The following is a 22945-nucleotide window of genomic DNA, read 5'->3' on the forward strand; positions in this document are numbered from 1 at the left end:
CCCACGCATAGCGCTAATCCATGGTATTCTAAAGATTGTAGAAGGGACAGAAAGACCTTGTCAAAAGCCCTAAGAAAACAAGATAGAAACTTAATTAGAAAGGCGAGACGAGACTATTCGAGATCTTTGATAGTCGCCAAACAGAACTGGGAGGAAATGCACTGGCAGGAACTCAAAGAGGCAGCACTAAATCGAAATTCAACGGTTTTCTGGGACCTCTTAAACAGAGGCAAACGGGCCAAAACGGCTAGTATCCCAAATCATATAATGGAGCTGCAATGGTTTAACCATTTCTCTGCTATATATGCGGGAGAGACAGTCCCTGTAGTTCCTGTGGTGGACGATTTGCCCCCTACAGTTAATTTCCCAGCTGAGACCAACTTTGGGACCCAAGAAGTGATCCTGGCTATTAAAAGTATTGCGCCTGGTAAGGCGGCAGGCCCAGATGGCCTACCAGGTGATCTTCTTTTACACGATCCAATCCCCTGGGCTTCTTTTATCTCTGTTGTCATGAACGCTATAGCCAAGGGTTCTATAGTACCTGAGTCCTGGAAAGCTGCAGTGGTGATTCCCATCTATAAAAAGGGCAATAGGGAGGACCCTGCCAACTACAGACCCATTAATCTAATTGACGTGATACAGAAAGTGGTTGGCAGGGTTCTCCTTATGAGACTAAGGTGTTGGATTGAGAATAGGAATGTTTTATCGCATTATCAAGCAGGTCTTAGACAAAAGGTAGGCACTATGGATCAAGTTTTTAGATTTTTTATGATATACTGGAAAGCGGTCGTTTTAGGCAAAGGCACTTTATATTTAGCTTTTATAGACCTAAAGTCTGCTTTTGATTTAATTCCCCGTCAAAGGTTGTGGCAGGTTTTATCCCAATTAGGTGTCCCCCAAGAGATTCTTGCCTTTCTAAAGCTTCTCCACGAGAACAATCATGCTAATGTTAGATGGGTTGCTCAGGGCCAGCTTACAGGGAGTGTCGCGGTGAACAGGGGGGTACGCCAGGGCTGTGTCTTAGCCCCCACCCTGTTCTCTTTATACATCAACGGGGTGGTGGATCTCCTTAGAGAGGTCCCAGCTGATGCTCCAGTCCTGGCGGGTGAAAAAGTTCCCACTCTCCTGTTCGCCGACAACACTCTCCTGATTTCCAAATCGCCGGCTGGCCTTCAAAATTTTTTAAATAGGTTTGATTCCTTTTGCAAGTCCTATGGCCTCATCATAAATACAGAGAAAACCAAATTAATGGTTATTAATCCTCCGAGACGTTTTAGATATGCCTTTAGTCTGGATGGCACACCGCTAGACATTGTGGATTCCTTCGACTATCTAGGCATACGCATTGCAAAAGGGATGAAGTGGAGCTCGCACCTGACCAAGATGCTCCTATGCCACAAGAGGGTATCTGGTGCCATTATTAGAGAGCAACATCTCTCTACTAGTCGACCAGTGGCACCGGCCCTTGTGGTATATGAAGCACAGGCATTATCTAGCTCCATCTATGGGGCAGAAATCTGGGGCTATGAAAACATCCATGACCTGGTCATGTCCGAGAACAAATTCATGAGGAACCTCATCTCTGTCCCCAATTCATCTCCACTGAAACCCTTGTTTTATGATTTAGGCAGACACTCCATCCAGGACATTGCACGTCTCCGACCTCTACTCTTTTGGGCAAGACTGCGACGGACACCAGAACTTGCCAAATACGCTGCAGGCTTAAGTGAACTTACATTAGTGGATACTGGGAGGAGGTTAAAATGGATCTCCTATGTAGAACAAACGCTGAGGTCAATTGGCTATGAAGATTGTTGGGAATCCCAGATACCCCCTTCGAAACAGGACCTCAAGAAGGCTTATTGGAGTTGGGTAAACACAAGAGAGCTGAACAATGTGAAGATGGGGAAGTTGAGCGAAGCTTTTTTTGAACATAAGCCTCTTAGCAAACTCGAACCCTATCTTGACTTTATTCAGACTCCTCTGGATAGATCACTGTACGTGCGCTTCAGATTGGGGTCCCTTCCTCTTAACTGTGTTACTGCTGGATGGAAGGGATTCCCCTCTACTTCTGTTGGTTGCCCGAGTTGTACAGCACCCAAAGAGTCTATCCCCCACTTTTTATTTGCCTGTTTCCACTACAGAAGAGTGAGAGCCAAGTGGTTGAGACCGATTTGTAGAATGCTCGGCAGCCGTGACTACCGTATTGTGTTACGCATTCTGCAAACAGATACCTCGTCTCTCACCATTGTTTGTGGTATTGCTAAGTATCTGGGTTGTGCTTGGTTATTGCGGAAGAAAAATCTGGCCCTTCAAATGCACTAAATCTCCTATGTAATCTGTTTTCATTACCTATCACTTATCCACTATAATGAATTTTGGGTCCTCAAGCTTCTTGTACTTTGCACATATTGCTTTTATCCACTTTTATAGTCCTTTTAGATATATTTATGATTGATTGATTCTTTTTATTGTCTAACTTGATCTTTTTATACTACTGTATGTTGTGCTTTTATGATATTTTTTATCGAATAAAGCTTTACCTACCTACCATCAACTAGTTCAACTAATGGTCCATTGACCAGAGGAAAGAACTATTTGATCAGTGAAAGATTGGTTAGGAATGACAAATAACTAATCTCAGAAAATAAAATCTAAAAATTGACCCCAGAGTGTATTAACTGGCCTGAGTAAGTGTGTGTGTGTTTATGGACCCAGGTGAGTATATGAGGATGGTTTACTGTTGGATCACTGATTGACTGATTGATTGCTTCTTCTGGATCAGAATCTGTGGGTGACCACTAAGCTGTTTGATCCCTGCAACCTCAAACCCCAACTCTCCTCCCTAATTTTCTGCCCATAGAGATGGGAGGAAGATACCGATGATGAGAAGCCCAGGTGAATGGCGATCCCTGTTACCCCATGTAGCCGAGGTGTCTTCTCCACAATCTGTGTGCACTTTGAAATGACTTTTAGGAGCCTGTGGAGTGTGGTTTTTGCATTTACGGTGTTGAACAACAAATCAGGTAATGGTAACGGATGTTTACTACCGACAGCTATTCAATGTAACACTTTGCTGGCTCCCTGACTGGGTATTTGCTTGCTAAACAGCAGCTTGGCCTAGGGTGGCACACAGACAACCGCACCCACAGGAGCGCCCCGCTCAGTATACAGGCATAGAAGCGACCACTTATGCCCAAGGATGCGCACTTACCTGCTGCTCACACTGCAGGTTGTGAATGTTGTCGCTTAGGCGCAAGGAGGCACACTCACCTGCCGGTCGTAGCGGAGGCAGCAGGAATAGGGCACCGAGCACTGCTCCCGGCTAGGGTTCTCCACCGTGCAGTTGAAGTACATGTTCTGGGACCAGTCCTTGTAGGAAATGCCCCCGCAGCAGTCAAACTAGAAAGAAACACACAGCAGAGGGTAGCAGCGGGTTACAGATTTACATTTTCTACTTTCCCAAAGTAGTGATGTTATCAACACGATGGGGCAGTCCTGTTCTTTATACGTAATCGGAAGTCATCTTACAACACACTGAATGGGGTGATCTGTGAGACTGCCCTGCTCACCACATGTACAATGGGGGGGGTCATTTATAGATACGCACATAGGTGCTGTTCATTACATTTGAATTATCCTGGGCTGAGCAGATCATACATGCTGCAGGCTGATAGACTTGTAGTCCTTCATTGAACAATGGAGTATAATTCAAGAAGTGCGCAGAAATATGCTTTATTCACGTTACCGCGCGGTAATGCAGACAAACATAAGTACTACAGCATTTTATTTCAGAATTACAGCACAGAGTTTCGGCTATAAAAAGGCTAATGCAAACCAAATTCAAAAAAACTGTGGAATATGTGCCGTCGAGTTGCGACAGATCATTCCACATTAATTTGCTCAATAAGCAACATTTAGGGTAAAACCATACCTCCGAGTTTAGAAAATGCCCCTAAAAGAGGGCATCGAGTGGGAGGCTTGTAAAGGGAATATTCCAGAGTCTGATGGCCTATAAGAGGATACAATATCAACTGAAGGCATCCTACGGGTGCCCAGAAGGTCACAGGACGCAGAGCACGTCTGCCCCAAAGACCAGGTTTTACTGTGACGTAGAACAGAAGAGTCTTGTTCGCCGGGTTCACTGCTCTTCTTGTAGGCTCACAGTGACATATTTAGAATAAAGAAGTACTATAAGAAAAATGACCTGATGATCCAAAAATATTGGCAAGAAAAATCATTACTCTATGCCATCCCTTTCTTGCTTTGTGTTTCCTTTTCACTATTATGAACCCATCTCTGTCTCCCTCGGTGCCCTGTACGACCTCCGTCCAGACCCAGCTCTATCTCTGCAGACCCCTCTCTCCCTGCAGACCAGTTTCTGCCTCCCTCCAGAACCATCTCTGTCTCCCTCCAGGCACATGAAGCCCTGTTTGTTCATTCTCACTGCCCAGGGAAACACCCCTACGCATGATCAGCCCCATTCCTTGAACCCTTACTGCGTTCTTTTGAATTTAGTCATTTCGTCTGACCATCTGCCCTCAGTTGCGGGCGCTAGCAGGAACAAGCATTGAAAATGCAATAGGTCTCGCGTTTTATTAAGTTAAAGCCATTTGCTTTGCTACACAATACCATTAGCAAAGCAAATGGCTTTAAATTAATCAAAGGCGAGACCTATTGCATTTTCAATGCTTGTTTTTCCAAGCAATGGCCGCGCGCGCACACAACTCCCGCTTCTCCCCCTCCCCCACCACATATCGCGTCTCGCGGCCGCATCAATAAGATATGGCCCAACGACTAGAGCGTACGACCTCGAAGCTTGGTAACCAGGTTCGAGTCTCTGCGGTTCAACCTCTTGTGATTCTGGGAAAATCACTTCATCTCCCCACGCCTAACAAAACATGGATGTGCCCGTCTGGAACAGCTGGTGCTCGTGTAAAGTGCCCTGATACCTCCGGGTTGAGTTCGAGCTATATAAACCTACAAGACAAAAAAACACGGCTCTGCGGATCTCACACATCCTCACACGTGCACTCACTGTCACGGGCCTCAGAGATGCTCTCGTGCTCGTGGGGGATGCACTCTCCCCCCTCCATAAGTGCCCCTCGCTCCCAGAAGATTCACACACCTGTTGCAGAGTTTCTTGTGTGCCCAGCAGCTTTCCGACAACAATACAAATGTCAAGATAACTGTGGTGATTAATGTTCCTGCTGGAGAGAGATTGGAGTTTTGTCTAATGGTATTTTTGAGTCAAAGTAGTTTAGAGGGTTAATGTGCCTTCTGCAAAGAATGTGTACCATGCAGATCACAGAACTGTATTTTATGTGGATAGCTCAGTGGGTTACTGTTTTTGGAGATGGACAAATCTCCTGATATCATATCAAAGATCACCTGGGTGCTATTTGTTACTTGCAGTACATAAGTTATAATTCTAATACAGCACAGTCAGCAATTAACTGCCATCAAAGAGCTGCATGTCAACTGCATTGTATAGGTTAGAACTTTGTTTTTCTCTAGTCTTTCATTAACCTAATGTTGCTAAAAGATGTTCAATTGGAGAGAAATACATCCTTATTAGTAAAACCAACCCCAACTACCATGGCACATTTTAAATCCTGAGTTTGTGCTTCTCCAAACCAAACACTATTAAAAGATACTGCGTACCTGTATGGATGACATGTGATTCCTACACCTTGTAACTCTCATTGTGTTATGTAACATTTCCTATACACTGATTTACACACGTATGATTCATTGTCTCTGGATAATGTGTGTGAGATGTAAAGTGCTCCGAGACCCTACAGTAGTGTGAGTAGCACTATAAAACAAATGAAACACGTGAGAAAGGGGCTATGAAGAGAAGAGGACTGCAGGAGGGTGGTAGTGAGGGAATCTGTGGAAAGGAGGTCATTGTGGGTTGGACAAAGGGAGGGGGGGCACCAAAAATGATTGACACACTGGGTGCAACTGGCGCGAGGCAGCCCTGTAAAGAGAATTGTATGTTTGGAGCGCTGGAGGATGGATAGGCAAGGACTACAATACAGGACCTTTGAGTGATTTCACGGGTCGCAAACATAGTGTCAATTTGTAATATTTTAATGTGGGAATTATCATTTTTTAGTCCAATGTTTCTGTCTCATTTGGCTGCTCATAGTGTGTGCCAAGAAGGTGGGCAGAATTCTGTTAATGTTGTTTTTTTGGAAAAGGAACCTAATGATGCATTTGACAGCATAATCTTCCAAAATACATTAGGAAAAAACATAGTTTTACAAGAACGTCTGGAAGCGAACTAATGAAATACTGTACACTCAAGTGGCCGACTGGTTGCATTGAGTACTTGACAGAAACAGATAAATACAAGATTTCTGCAGGGTCTAGAACAGAAGCAAGGTCGATATCACTCTGCAGGAGCAAATCATGTGAAGGCCTACACAAAACTGTGTGCCAGTTGAAAACAGTGGATGCACAAGATGTAAACCGATTTACGAAGCCATATGTACATCACGCACCTCGACAACTACCAAGTACCGAAACTACAAGTACTCCAAAATCAAAGCAGCACGAGTCTGCTTTAAACTAAAATCTGTGATTCCATGACACTGTTGCATCAATGAACTCGTCCCACTGCATCGTATGGGATTATGGTCCAAAGTATCTAAAAACATTGCAAGACATGACCCAAACACCAAAATCTGTGAGCAGCCCATGCAAAATTGAGCAACCTTAGCACAATAGAATAACCTGCATGGACATTCAAGATCATATCAAAGTCATGGACAGTTTGTTATGTTATGGTATGTTAAAAGGGTTTAATAAAGCGCTCGTACAAAGATTGGTTTCATTGCGCTAAATCTAGGAAATACCGAACCAGAACAGTTTATTCGTAGGCCTGGATGTACAGCCATGTTTTGAGGGATTTTCTGAAACTCAGTAGATCCATGCTTGACCTGATTTCCAGGGGATGGAATTTGCGTGAGGGGGTGTAGCGTGATATGAGGCTGTCTATGAATTTAGGGCTCCAGCCATTCAGGGATTTAAACACCAGTCAGCCAATTTTAATAGCACAGCGTTGGGGAATAGGAAGCCAGTGCAGCTTTCTTAGGAGGGGCGAGGCATGTTGCCTCCCCCTGGGTTGTTTGTAGATCAATCTTGCCGCTTGGTTCTGTACCATCTGTAACTGTTTAGTAAGGCAGAGCAGTATACCAAGATAGATTGCGTTGGCATAGTCTAGGTGTGATAGGACCATGGCTATCAAGACCTGTATCAAAGCTGCTTGGGTAAGTAACCTGCTTATCTTCCTAATTTTTTGCAGCTGAAAAAAACAGGTGGAGATCACAGAGACTACATGAGATTTGAGGAAAAGGTCATTGTTTATAGTGACCCCCAGGCTTTTTACTGAGGAGGAGGGGATGGGGGGGGGGTCCTAATTCGTTTGGCCAATAGTGTGGGCCCCACAGATTGTGTCCGCCACCCGTCAGGAAAAGTTCAGTCTTGCCTGGATTTATTTTTAGGTGGTTTTGGTCCATCCAGTGACGAATGAATTGCATGCTAGACTGAAAGTCAGATATTGACTGGGGAGAACTGTCGATTGTGAATAGTTGAAAGTCATCGGCATAATTAAAAGTGACCACTTTCCTTTCCTTCAGGGACATGATCAGCGGGAGAAGGTAAAGGTTAAACAGGTGCGGGGAGCGCGAAGCGCCCTGTGAGACCCCACACGTAGATTTTAGTTTGGGGGCCGTAAACTGGCCAATACGGACTGCCTGGGAGCGATCTTTCAGGAAGGAGTTGATCCAGCTACGGGCTGGGCCCTGGATGCCTGCCTCTCTGTCACGGTCCGCCAATATACCATGGTCGACCGTGTCGAAAGCAGCCGAAAGGTCTAACGGCACCAGGGCCTGGGGAGAGCCTCTGTCAGCCTTTTCCTTTTAGGGAGTCCAGTACCGCTAGTATCACAGTTTCCGTGGAGTGAGCTGGACGAAATCCAGCTTGGTGTGGGTCAAGGAAATTAGTTTGTTCCATAAAGTTGGACAAACATTTTGCCACATGGGCCTCTAGCACCTTGGCTAAAGTATGGAATATAGTAAAATATAGGAATATAGTAAAAGCAAGTCTCTTCAAACATTAAATTATCCTCTCGCATGGTCATATGAGCACTCACAACCCCCACTGAGGACTGAACTGTACGGCCACACAGTCTGCACCTGTCCTATTGAATCAACTGAATAGTAACACCACAAGGTGTCTTTGTAAGCCATGCCTTGCATGACACAAGAAAAACCACAGAAAAACAGTGGCCATCAAATGCAGTGCTATCCATTGACAGACGGAACCTGTATGTTAAAGTAAATAAACAGTTTTAAATACTGTGCCAAAGCATAATGCTCATCAATGCCGGGTAATAAATGAATGATCAACATTTCCTTTCCATAAAACAAACTACAATCATGATCAGTGCTATTACGTGCCAGCGGGCTGCCATCACATTCCAGGGCATTTCCAACATTAATCCAAGTACTACTCAAACTACCTATTGTGGAAGGTTTCTATTCAAAGACTCTAGGATGCTGTTACTAATGGGGAGCGAAACATGCCAGCCTCTCATGGGCGTGCAGTAATGAATGAGTAGGCAAGTGCTGCTCTGTCAGAGGACTGCTCCCTGTGCCAGTGGGTCCCATATGGAGCCAGGACCTGCCCGGGTAAGGGGCTTGTTGTTTAGAATGCTAGGACTCCATATTATAACCACACTGGGTTTAGTAGCGTTACAGGTTCCTGCCTACTACAGTAAAGCTGGCCATCAGATGATACCTGTTGGATGCCACAGTACATCCGCAAATGATTGCTCACCTCTTTCTGTCCAAAGTCGATGAGGTTCTGGAGGTCCAGGTCATCGCGGTAATGCACAATGGCATTGTTAATGACTTCACTGACTTTCCCTCGAGCCTAAAAGGGAAGAACAGGAGCCATGAGTGTAAACGAAGAATCAGATGCACAGAAGATGAGACAACAAGCAACCGGTGGCATGACAAAGATAAAGTCTAACCAGACAATAACGGGAGAGGAGATAGGCAAGGAAGGGAAAGATGATAAACAGAAAGAGGAAGAAAAGAAGGGGAAGAAGAGACACGGTGAAAAAGGGTGAGAAATGGGACAAAGACACAACGAAAGAAAGAAGACAAAGAAGGAGGAATATAAGTACAGAGAAGAAGCGATAAAATGAAAAATGCAGAACTAGACCCGCTGCTGGGCTAGCAACATCCCTCAGATTGCAAAGGGGAAGCGACCCTCCCATCTCCAGAAACACACGGAGTCAGTAGAAGAAACGATTTTGCCCCACATGGGCAACATCATGAATCATCTGGGCAAGAGCATGGATCATTTCAACAAGTTCCTAATTTTTATTATTTTTTTATTTACCTTTATGAGCTTTTTATCAAGGGCCATGCATACATGCATTGTTATGGTGTTATCCATAAGAAGGACATGAGGTACAGTTTATACACCAATACACGTGAGCCCAAAGGGCACCGTCTAGGTATCATTATAGATTGCTATGCACATGTGAAAAGTTGACAACAGTTCATTAAATCATCATCAGTCCATCCTGACAAAGAGGCATTTTAAAGTAACACTACCAACAAACTTGGAAAACAGATGAATAACAGAAAATATCGAAGCAACATTTCCCTAAATGCTAAAACTGGTGGAGGGACGGTGTCTACAGGCGAAGGCATGGTTTGGAAGTTGGGGCCAGTACATGTGTCCTGACAGGGATAGGAGGGCTGCACGTATGTCCGGGAATGTTCTCCATCAGAAGGGACATTTTACTTCCTCTAAGGAAAGGGACATATACCCGCTCTATTCATGCATCTTACTGCTTAGCGGCGGTGGTTGCAGTCACCCGGGGTCAATTCTTTCAAGCTATAATGGGAAGCTGTGCCTCCTTCTCATGGGTCCGGTATCCTCTGTTCTAGCTTCCAGGCATTCTAAGCATAGCTGGTCCCATTCCCTGGCGATAGGAATTTGCGACGGCAGCGGGGCTCTTCCCTGCGAAGCCCCATGCTTTCACAGGTTGTGAAAAGTGCCGCCATTTTTGTTAATTCCAGGGAACAGTGGAAGTGCCTGAAAGCCAAAAATGAACATGAATTTCGAACTGGGAAACATTGAGGCCCAAAGGCGAAATGGAAAGCTGCTTAGACAGGACAGAGACCGTTCACATCTGTAGTTATGCAGGCGTGGTTCATTTTGCTCTTCTGCTTGGGCACGAACATGTCCTATCTGGGGATGCAGAGAGAAAGGCTACACGATTTGAGAACGGCGATCTAGCGTGGGCTTATCTCGCGGCAGTTAGGTCAGATGTAAACAATAAGGCAGTATTGAAAACATGGCAACCAACACCTCCTTCATCAAGCACCTGGCTAAACTTTATAGATTATTCATGATCAGTTCTAATGTTTCTGAAACTCTAGTGTTCAAGAAGCTGAGAACTACCTACAACAGAAAACACCCATAAAGAACCAAAATAGGCTGTACAGGTACAGCCGTGAAAAAAAAAAGTTTGTAAACAGCTAGTGGTTGCAAATCTTAATGAATATGGTCACTGTCAAAATGGAGTATCAATGTTCACAGTACAATAGCATACTTTGTAGTTCTTGTATTATTTAATAGTTTATTTTCAAATCTAAATACGTGTGAAGAGATGTATAATTCCAAACAAGCAACACGTGATGGGATGAAAGCGTGCAAGTAATCTAACCACTTGCACCCACTTGGGATAGCATTCCAACCCTTTGGTTTTCACCCATTATGCCACTCTAGATAGAGGCCAACCTTATGCAGATCAGTACTGGCCCTGCTCCTCATGGGACAGTCCATCCCAAGCTTCCTGGTGAGGCCCCACTCAGAAGGAAACATGAGCAACCACAGACTATTTTCTATCTGTCAGTAAGGTGTAGCTTGAAGCAGCGGTTAGACTATTTGCAAGCATTCCTTACATTAACTTTTGTGTCTCTGAATTACATAATGCAACAGAAAACGAATGCAAAAGTATTAACAGTGTTAAGGGTACCTGCAAGGAAAAGTTTTTGGAAGTTCATACCCGCAAAAGGAGACTACAGGAGAGGTATGCCAATCTTAGGGAGTCACAATGGATCACAAAGTTCCTCCCGGTCTGGCTACCTAGACAGCCAACAGGCTTTTTGGACTATCACCCACTGGAGACCAAACTGAGCAAGTGAAATGGATAAAATTAATTTTAAAAGCTGGCGCAAAGAGTGATGTGCTCACCAGGCTGAGTCACAACTGTTTCACAAGCACTTGCAGCATTCGATATCTTGAGCTGCCTGCCTTGCTCTCGCAGTGTGGTACTCAAGGAATCTGGGGATGTTTGTGAACAGCTGTAGATGTAGATCTCAAGTCTTTGGATGCCTGCTTCCATCTATAGTGAAGGTTATTGCACACTCAGACTATTAATATGCCTTTGGCGCTGACTGTGGGATTCCACGCTCGGAAAGCTTGGGGCAGGCAAACAGATCTCCAGCAGGGCCTCAGGCTGAGTCCTAGCCAGGAGGAATTGGGATCAACACTGGCTCCATGCTCTGGATGCACCTCTGTAGCTGTTTGCACAACTTTTATTCCAGAAAATGATCAGTGTGCTGTTGAACAGCTCCAGTTGTATACATAAAGATGGGCAGTTGGCTGAATCCCTGCTGCCTGTTAATGTGCAGTGCATCTCAATTCCAAAGGTCCAGACAAGTCCCTCTTCAGAGAGGAGTCTGGGATAGAAGGAACCTCTTTGCAGGGGCACGTGTGAACCCACTATGGGCTAGTCTGGTGGGAAAATATTTGCGTTCCACCCAGACTGCCTGACAAAAAGGACGTGCAGGAAGAAGATGTGAAAGGTGTTCTCTGTGGGCAGCACTTGTCTTTCGTCTTATGTTGATAAATGTCTGGAAACATTTAAGGGTAAATCTAACTTACGTATACCCGTCATGTTCATGAAACCCTACTTCAGACACACTAATGTTTGTGAAGGGCTGTCCCATCAATATCTGTGTGTTTTATGTAACGTTTGTGAACACATATATACATATATATATAGACACACACATACACAAACACACACACACATACACACGCATATATACATACACACACACACACATACATATACACACACAAACATTAATGCCAGATTTGTAAACTGCAATTTATCACCCCTATGGGTATCCAGGCGCTGGGGGCCGTCGGTGAAATTAAGTGAGCTATTGTCTAGAGTCACATGATGCTGAGCTGTGCTGCCACCGGTGCTGGGGATCGAACTGTGAGCCCCACGCTCCGGAGTCAGCTGCTCTGGCCGCTGCGCCACACCTCTCTCACATAGTTTGGCCCTCAGAGCAGTTTGGGTAGTTATTTTGGATCAGAAGCCACTGAAAGTGTTTCCTAAAATCATATATCACAGAGGCAAGTTTGACCACTTCATCAGGGTCTTTGCTGGAATCCTGGTGAAGGGAATGTAGGAGAGTAGGATCTGCTTCTTATAGTTACCCCCACTTTTTGCTGATGTTTCACTGTTTTTCGACTTTAGTCTGGCTGGGGCCCTGCTAACCAGGACCCCAGCCTAGCTGCTTCCTCTCTAAAATGATTCCCAGTACTTTAGGTACACTCCAGATTGGATTCTGGGGTACCCTTATAAGTCCCTAGTATATGGTATACTAGGTACCCAGGGCATAGGTCCTCCAGAGACCTACCAGGGGCTGCAGCATGTATTATGCCACCCCTGGTAAGCCTTCCAAAATGACAACACAGGACTGCTACTGCAGCCTGGGTAAGGTGGTGCATGCACCCCTTACTGAGATATTGTTTCACTATATCTCTCAATATCATTGCACCTATCAGTCACCCCTATGGTAGGCCTTACTAATTCTGAAGGCAGGGTGCTGGGTTTTATGTGAGAGGGTGCCCATGCATGAGCAGGGCCCCTCTGCAGCCTTTGGAACCTTTATTCCGGGGTCGTTTGTGATGCAGCCAAACCATATACTCTTAAGTGTATTATAACCAAACAGTAAATGCTAACTTTGGGATGGCTGCACGGAAACATGACGTGTTTGGTGTCAAACACCTTGGAATCGTACCCCCACACCAGTAACTGGTGTAGGAGTATGATCCCACCCTTCTAGAGGGAGAGACATGACAGCACCGGTATACACGGTACCAGCTAACAGAGCCCTGGCATCACAAAATGGATGCTGCCAGCCACAGACACGAGTCTGCCCTCCTGCTGCTGGACAAAACTCCGGCAGGGGAGGCCTGGACAATAGGTTTCCTGTCACAGGAAAGTGTCACCACCTCCCAGACAGGCTTTAGTGTATTGGGGCTGGGTGGGAGCACTCCAAGAGCGCTTTGAAGTTCAGCACTCGGGGCACATTTGGTGTCCCTGAGCATAGTCCAGTTCAAACTGGCTGCAGGGGCTACCAGCCCCTGCTCTGGCGCAAAACTGGACAAAGGAAATGGGTATAGCCACCCCTCTTTCCTGACCCTCCCATAGGTGGGTCCCTAGAGTATGTCCACCCCCTTCCTTGGGTATAAGAAAGGAACCCCTGGCTACAGGACTTTAGATTACACCTGGACGAAACTCTGATACTGAATCCTGGAACTTCGACGATCTACCTTGAACTAGATGACTGAAGAATCTCCCTTGGAGAAAAGGAGTTACTCCCCTGCTTCGCAGGCACCAAAGACGCATCTGTCCGGTTTGCATCTCCGAAGCTCCCGCCGGACTCCGAAGAATTTTGCTACACAGGAGGTGGGTTTCCATGGTCTCGGAGGTCGATCTGTGCACTCAGCAATTCTGAGGCCTGTATCCCTTGTGGAAGACCGTGCAACCCGAACCCTTGGACACCGCGACCATTTGCAGAAGCATCAGCTTTCCAACGACTCCTACAGCTGAGCTTTGGGTTGCTTGTAGCCCTGACCACAAGTAGCATTTGCACCGAAGATTGCTCGCCTACACGAGTGTTCCGTGAGCTGGCCCTTTGTGTTTTCTCTTGAGGTCCCTTTGCGATCCCTAGTCCGTCGATTGGTGGGTCCCTGTGAAGGCAACTTTACTGCTAATGGGGCTTACCTGGTTGCTCCAGATGTGCCCTGATTTTCCACTGCTTGGGGAGTCCCCAGGACCTTGCTGGTCCGCACCGAAGCATCTTTCCTCTTCCTCCGTGGGTTGCTATTGCCAAGGCTTGTTGGGTCCAATCCGGGCACCGATACCGCAGCACTCAACATCCTTTGTGGGACAGCTCAAATCCAGCTCCTGGTCATCGACGACGCCTCCTGGTCATCGTGGCTGCAGAGTCCATCTTCACCTCTTCGCACCTGAAACACCCGACATCGGTGGGCATTCGTCTGTCATGCCCCGGGTCACTGGCAAGTGACCCGGACTCTGTCCCCTCTGCTTTCAGGTTCTTCTGATCTTCGATCCAGGCTTGGATCACACTGGACACTTCTCTCCTTCCCGGCAGCAGCACTTTGCAGCAGATCGCCATTGAAATCAACGATGATTCCCGACACCATTTGACACCTATGCACCCGGCTTCTCTGGGTGAGGTAACTAGAGTACTACGGTGCTCCCGTGGGTGCTGGCCCTAGAACCCCCTAAGTCTAAAGGGGTTTGCTCAAAGTCCTCTCCTAAGTGTCCTTAACTTCTAAACTTCCAACCACGACTTTCCCATAGAATAGTACGGGGCTCACGGCTGTGTTCTCAAACTGCACACGTCCCCCTGGGTCTCCTGTCACTACCTTGGGTGGTTCTTTGGGGTCCCAGCGATTCTACGTGCTCTAGGCACTGCGTCTAGTCAAGTCGTGGTTCTTATACCACTTTCGTAATATATGGTTTGGTCCGCCCCTAGGGCCCATTGTATATTGTGCTATTTAATGTCGTTTTAGAACTGTATTATTGTGTGCCTGGCTCTCTAATCTCATAAAGGGATTAGTAGAGAGTGTTTACAAATAAATACATATATATATATACACACATATATATATATATATATATATATATATATATATATATATATATATATATATACACACACACACACATACCTTGTGTGGTTCTCCTTTCCTTTAGTGATTCAAGTGGTTATAATCTGGTAAACCAAGCTGCTTTACACTCCTTCAAGACTTAGCCTGAAGGCTGCTCTCCATAGCTACCACTAGGATAGCTTTCAATAAAGGTTGTCTTTAAACCTATCATCAATAAGGGTTGTTTGGACTGGTGCAAGGTGCCCACTATAACTAGTGGACAGCATATGTCAGGCCAACTTCTCACATTGGTGTGCAGCGGTTGGATTCAAGCTTGCTATTGCTTTACCAGATAATCTCTTTGAGTGACTAACTGAAAACCACTATAGGTTCATATAAATCAAGTTTAGAATACAGTAAGTTCTACTGAACTTAGAGTTGTGTGTCAAGGGCTTAGCACACCCTTTCTACAACTCAAGAGAGTTTAGTAGGCCCCACTAGAGGTGGAAGGTGCATATACCACACCACACTAGTCATGTCTTCAAGGGCAGAAGCCAGAGGGGCCTCTCCCAACGAAATATGACAATGCTACATATCAAAAAATGAGGACTATGTGTGCCTCAAGGAAATTGAAGACAGGGAAAAGCCCAACCACACAACATCTCATAAAGATGTTGCTAGCAGATGACCTCAGAAAGACCCCAGGGTCTGATGGAGATCTTCTTATCACCAATCAAGTTGCAAAAGTGCAAAAGTGCAAATTGAATGCTTCCAATGTTGGACGACACTAACAGGACTAGCTTGCAAGATTGGTAAAGAGTGATTAAAATTAATTATGGACCCCTACTGGTTGCTTTTATTTGCTAGTGGGGTCTATGTAAAGGTTAAAAGCAGATCATAGAATATGGAATACATAGAATATATGGGAAAATGACGATGGAGGATTCCAACCTTGGATTGGTGAGGGCTTGTGGCCAGTTCAGGCCTCATGGCACCTCTGAACTAGGGTCCTTTAGAGTCAGGTCCAAAAGGTACCTCAGTTTGGGGGACCGGTGGTCTTGGGTCCTGTATGCATTTTGGAGGTTGACAGGTGTTAGGCATGTAACTCACTTCAGAGTTTCTAGTTCTGATTGGCCTGTGGCTGGGAGTACTCTTTCCCAATTGTCAGGATTAACTGTCCAGAATGGACAGATTAATTTATTTGGAGGACGGTCGTAGAAGGGCTGTGAAAACAACGGATCACCCATTTGATGCCTCTTCCTCTGGTTGTCTGCAACAAAATCCTACAGATCTGCCTCAGCAGCAAACAAAAACGTATGGCCACTTCAGAAGCCAATGTTGAATGACTTATAAAAGAGCAGAAAGTGGGGCCAGTCATGTTTCGGGCTCAGACTCTGCAACAAACGGCTTAATTCAGCTTTGGCGAATTAGCACAAACACAGAGCTGTACAAGCTGATTATCAATACCATAAGCAAAGGCAGGAGGAAAACCTCAGATGTGTTGTCTTAAGGAAGAACAGTGTGTTCTGAAGATTTGTTCCATCAACTGAAGTGGTAGGAAAGTATTGATATTTGTGAGTGAGGAGGCATGGGGAATTGTGATCACACATACACCCAGTATTCCATTCTCTTAAGTTTCAAAGGATAAGTTTATTAAAAGTATGTCACAATAGATAAAACGAGAATATCACATATCAAAGCATCAAAGATGAACAGTACAAAGCATATTGCAAATGTCAGATAAACAAAAAATCATGGAAGAATGGAGGGTTCAAAACAAGGGCAAAAGGTAAAAAGAAAATTAAGAACCGGTATGAAGCATAATAATTGCACAATGAAGATAAAAGTACAATATATGAAATATAAATAACAAAATGACAAAAACTAAGAAATCAAGGAGGTTGAGCAACTTCTTGAATATGTGGTATTGGAGCAAAGGATCTTTTAGCACTATTATCTAAAAACTCTGTAACAGGAGACCATAAAAGCAACCTCTTATGCTTCAGAGAAATGGGAAATACAAAAGTTGTGTCAAGTCTGTGATTATGGCAAACGGAATACCACCAAGCTAAATATGAGAGTTTAGAGGCATCTTTCCAGTTTTTTGTGATCTGCTGAAAAGCAGTGGCTAATATTAGGTCAATAATTTGAATCAGTATTCCATTCTCTAAAAAGGTCAATTCTTCGGTTTGCGTGAGAGATTCTAAAACAATCAATTACTGTGAAGGTAGGCGGTCTGAATGTACTAATAAATCAAATATAACAGATAGAAACAAGCAGAAAGGAGAGGAACAACGAAGAGAAATGTGCACGCGAAAGAAGAGATGTGGAATGAAAAGTTGAGATGTTGAAAGGGAAGTAGACAGATGATGAAAGGGACATGAGAAAAGTGAAGGAGACTACAAGTGGAACAAAGAAAAGACAAGAGACGATGAAGAAGAGAGACCAGATATAGGATGACGATGATGCAGCCAAGGAAAGAGAAGGAGACGGACAAGCACAAAAGGACATATTCTTAGAATAATAATTGTGAACATACACAGGAAGGAACGGGAACACTGCTGAGGATACGGACTGATGTCTCTATATTATTCAGTTCTTTTCTAAGCATACATTTTTTTGTTTAATAAAATAATATCAGTGCTGCAGGTGTTACCTTATCCGAGAAGACAAAGCCCAGGACTCCCGCCGTCAGCTGCAGCAGGAAGACAATGGTCAGGCAGACGGAGAACTGCAGGGATGACAAAGAAACACATAAATACCTTACTTCTATGAGCTTGTGGCCAACAGGGTGGCCACAGCCTATAACCAGAAAACACACACGCAAACACACACTGGAGCAGGGTCCCGCCTCTGACCTTACAGATCTGGGCTGGAATACACAGCTTGTGGCGGATGGCTTAAAGGCTTTGTGTCAGTGTGCATGGATGACAAACACAAATAAACCCTAAGCTAAAATCAGATGCAGCGCAGTGGATTTACGCCCCATTTTTAGGTCTCGCCTAGCGAACGCAGTGCATGCGCTGCATTGCCTTGGCAGGACTATTGTTGTCGGTTTGGTGCGCGAAGGGAGACAAACCATGTGCGTGCACGGACAGGCGATGTGCACGCGCATGGCGTCTCCTCTCTGCCTCACACGCTCCCACCGCGCGCTCGCGCTCTCCCAGGTTTTAGTTTCACTGCGTGCTGCAACTATTCAAGGCAGACATGTGCTTGTTTAAATCCCCTTGGCTTAGAAGCGAATATCACCATAATTGTATTTTTTTTCTCTATCCGGTTGAGGTTTTGTAACTTTATCATCATGTTAATTTTGTCACGCCCAATTTACCAACACCGCTTATATAGTAATAACAAAACAATCTGCTTCTTAAACACATAAGTCACATGCGTTGTTTTGTAACTTGGCCCTAAACGTTGCTGTTATTGCACAATATTATTATTTAGTAGTGTGCTGTGCAGACTCTACATTTCATCTAATGTTGGGTCTACTTAATTTCATGAACCTTATTTCCGTGTCCAACCAAAAATCGACTCCCGAAAGGTAGATTGAATAAATGCTGTCTGCTGTTGACTTGCCCTTCCCCAAAAACGAAACCTGCGCGTTATTGCAGGGGATGCAAGCCTGCCTCCCCATCTGTAAAGATTTGCTCTCCATTGACGTACAGTGTGCTGGTGCTATCCATCTTGCAGTGTGAGGGCTGCGAGGATACGCACCTCCGCTGAACCACAACAGGTATGCCCTTGTGGGGCCATTAGAGGCAGCACGCTGACAAGCTGCGTTCTGGTGTTTCATCAGTCATGCCGGGCCTCAGCTCTCCCCGTCATTGATTCCAGCCGCTCACCCATAAAATCAGCATAAACTTGACCCAACACTGCAAGATCAAATGGGGGTATCCGGAAATTAAACCTCCAGGAAAGGAAAATTCAGGCTTTGTAAATCTTCCGATAAAAGTGCATAAAATCGCAGAATGGGATTATACTGCCAGGGGCGAGGTGGGGAGCGCACGGGATTCGTGGTCCTTTTATTATGCTTGTGAGGACCTGGGCCTGCGTGAGCATGGGCGTCCGCAGAAATTTTTCCAGGGGGGGGGCTAACCTGGCAAATGAAGGGGCGTGGCTAATGTTAATCAATAGGGGCGGGGCTAAAATGGCAGACAATCAGGATCGGGTAATGCTCAGGCCAAGCTGAGAAAAAAAAAAGTAGTGAATTCTGCATTTGAAACTGGGCAAAAATTAGAGCACACATGAACCCTAAAATTACCCCCTGGCCTCTTAAAACTCATACATTCCCTGATCCCTAAAATTGTCCCCCTGGCACCCCAAAACCCATACCCAAACCCGCCCTCACCCCTAAAATTGTCCCCCTGGCACCCCAAAACCCATACCCGCCCTGAACCCTAAAATGTCCCCCCCTTGCACCCCAAAACCCATACCCACCCTGAACCCTAAAATTACCCCCCCCCTGGCACTCCAAAACCCATACCTGCCCTGAACCCTAAAATGTCCCCCCCTTGCATCCCAAAACCCATACCCACACTGAACCCTAAAATTACCCCTGCCCCTCAAAACCCATACCCACCCTGAACCCTAAAATTACCCCCCTGGTACCCCAAAACCCATACCCACCCTGAACCCTAAAATTATCCCCTGGCACCCCAAAACCCATCCCCACACTGCACCCTAAAATTACACCCTGGCACACCAACACCCATACCCGCCTGGAACCCTAAAATTACCCCCTGGCACCCCAAAACCCATACCCACCCGGAACCCTAAAATAACCCCCTGGCACCCCAATCCCTAACCCACCCTGAACCCTAAAATTACTCCCTGGCACCCTAAAACACACACCCAACCTGAATCCTTAAGTTACCACCTGGCACCCCAAAAGCTGAACACTACGAGCTTACACTACATTTGCATATTCGGAGGGGACTGTCCTCCTTGACGTTTCCATCCACTTAAATACAAGTCAAAATAAGTTTATATCAAGTTGAGGCAATCGTGCACTTCACGGTTTTTTGGTATGCGCACAGCTTTGAACAACTGTGCAGGTCTTTTTGAGGTATTTCATATGATAATAATCTATTTATATGGTTACTGCACTGGGTTAGCCAGTCTGATGTTTTGTTTACAACTCATGGTCTTGAGCAGACATGTATGGTGCGAGAAGTGCTGAGGAAGATCTGCTCGGATAGACTTTGTTACCAGCATCTCTTACCTGAGTGCCATTGTGAGATGTAAAGCGGCAAGCATAGGTGATTTAAAGGGAGGATTGCTGTGATGAACCCACTGTAGGGAACGCATTATGGGTGTTTCAGCAAGTGGAACTTAAAATATGGAATCTGACTTTGCTTATGGGGGCTTCGCAGAGAGTTGCACTAGCTGATGGAAGTCACAAAGGTGCTTTTCCCTGCAGCTTTCTTAAAGAAGGCACTGTCAATACACTATCACATAGTTTATTTTTGACACCTTGCCTATTGTTACAAACACAATATACATCTCAAGCACAGCTTATGGCACTATGAGGCTCTCCCTAAAACCTTACACCTAAAACAAAGCATGCAAACATTTACAATTACTAGTGTAACATTTAAGTAGTAGTTGGGTGTCACTCAAAATGTCGTATGTATGATGTATGGATCCCACACATAAGTACACAGCAAATACAGAATAGTAATACATAGGCAAGGGAATAGCCAGAAAATTGAAATACCTCCCACTTTGAACTAAAGCTCTTATGGCACCAAGAAAGCAAAGTAAGTCATCATAACCCTCCCCAGAAGGGGTATATTGTCCAGGGATCTAGTCATTCATCCTTCCATCAAACCCCTGACAGCTACCATTTCAAATGTACTTTCTGTTATCTATTAGTGTTTTCATCTACCATTCAGTCTTTCACCATTCATTCTGTTCTTCCAATTGTGTTCCCATCCATATCCAAACCTTTTCAACCATTTGCAAACCTATCCAACGTCTATTTGTCCATCCATCATTTCACTCATCCATTTACCCTTTCACCCAATCCATCCATCATCCATCCACCCTTTCACCCAATCCATCCTTTCACTCATCCATCCACTCTTCCACCAATCCATCCATTCACTCATCCATCCAACCATTTACCCTTTCACCTAAGCCATCTTTTCACTCATCCATCCACTCGTCCACCCATCCATCCACTCCTCCATCCAACCACTTACCCTTTCACCACTCCAGCCACCATTTCACTTATCCATCCATCAACCATCCACCCTTTCACCCAATCCATCCTTTCACTCATCCATCACCCATCCATCACCCATCCACCCTTTCACCCGATCCATCCTCTCACTCATCCACCACTCATCCATCCAGCCATTTACCTTTTCACCCAAGCCACCCTTTCACTCATTCATCCAGTCTTTCACCCATCCATCCAGTCATCCATCCATCCATTCATTCACCCTTTCACCTATTAATTAATCAATCCATCCATCATTTCTCTCATCCATCCACCCATTCACTCGCCCATCATCCACCCTTTCACTCATCAATCCATCCTTTTACTGATCTATCTTTCATAGTTGGTGGTGTGAAGGGTGGGAAACCCGTGGACAGCGCACACGTACACACTACTGTTCTTTCACATCCCCTACTGCTCACCTTTCCAATCCCAATCCAGGTGAAGAGAGCACAGAACATGAGGCGCTGCACAATACAGTGAAGACCGCTCGTGTTGCGTCTCATAAAATCAAGGTCTTCCGCTGTATTTGCAGAGGCCCGCCGTTCCTCCCCGAAGGGGGGGGAGAGGCTAAGGGGCCGGCGCCATAACCCACGCCGCGCCGAAGGGGGACAGGAAGGAACCGGTTTTGGGCGCCCTTGGCGACCAAAGACGGCGGGTGGTAGCCCCTCCTGCCCACGCGCTGGCCTCGCGGCTAACACCCCCCCCCCCCGCAGCCAATAGGGGGGCAAGACATGAGGCAAACCCCCCAATGGGGGGGTAGGCCTGTTCGGCGGGAAGGAAGAGATGGGGGGATATAAGGGGCCGCTCTCCCAAGGGGCTCCTAACTTCGGGGAGCAGGGAGAGCGGCGCCCCAACGTTGTCTCTGCAAATCCCACCCACCCACACCTAGGATACAGCAATGTCGCAGTGCTGGACAGCAACACGAGCGTAGCGGAATAACGGTACGAGGGTTGGCTAACGAGACACACCGACAGGGCGGTGTGTAGGAGGAGGGCCGCTCACCTTGGGATGCCGCACGGCAGGGTGATGTGGCCTGGCCAACGGAAGAGGGGTAGCAAACGGAGACGGCGCTCGCGGCCCAGACCCGGCCTGTCGGCAGGGCACAAAAGGTAGCGAGTTGGGGCCTAACTCCGGGGGGAGAGGAAGCTACCCCTCCCTACACGCAGAAAAGCTTGGGTGACCAACCAAAGGGTGGTCCCAGTGGTAATTGGACCAGAGGAGAAATACTAACGAACAACAACAGACCTGGTTGGTGGGTCGGGTACTTTACGAACTGGAGGGACAACGAACTACGAATGGGGGCACGGCTTTGTGTCCAAAGAGATGGCAGTTCGCAAGTAACCCAATACGACCGATGTCATGCCAGATGTATGTAACCAGAATAAAACTGCGGCCAACAACGACCACAACTGTACCATTCTTGTTGGCTAAGTTTTTGGGGATCGCCAGGGGGGGGTGCAGCGGGGGGAGCAGGGGTTGAGGTCATACCGGGTAGGCGCAGTGCGAGGGTTATGAACGTGCCACAATCACCCTCTGGGCCCATACCACTCCCGGTACCTTGGGGATGAGACTGGCAGTGTTTCACAGGGACTCTGGGGCTCGACTGTGGTATTGTAATGCAGCCTTCCGAGATTGCAGGACGGCAGTGGAGATAGCGCTGCTCCTCCTTCATGAGTTTCGGCGCTCAAACACCAGTATTGTGAG

General features: G+C 46.0%; 1 protein-coding gene across 3 annotated transcripts in view; it reads right to left on the reverse strand.

Annotated features, from left to right (window-relative positions):
• The window catches only part of TSPAN33 (tetraspanin 33), a 185527-nt gene that overhangs the window by 62722 nt on the left and 99860 nt on the right, over positions 1-22945 (reverse strand). For all 3 annotated transcript variants that reach the window (XM_085653644.1, XM_085653645.1, XM_085653646.1), the window contains exons 4-6: positions 17672-17746; positions 8848-8943; positions 3274-3402 (exon numbers count right to left, since the gene is read on the reverse strand). In XM_085653644.1, the coding sequence (XP_085509770.1) occupies positions 3274-3402; positions 8848-8943; positions 17672-17746 (300 nt within the window). The remainder of the gene's footprint in view (positions 1-3273; positions 3403-8847; positions 8944-17671; positions 17747-22945) is intronic.

This window comes from Triturus cristatus, chromosome 4_1, assembly GCF_964204655.1.
Source record: "Triturus cristatus chromosome 4_1, aTriCri1.1, whole genome shotgun sequence".
Lineage (NCBI taxonomy): Eukaryota > Metazoa > Chordata > Amphibia > Caudata > Salamandridae > Triturus > Triturus cristatus.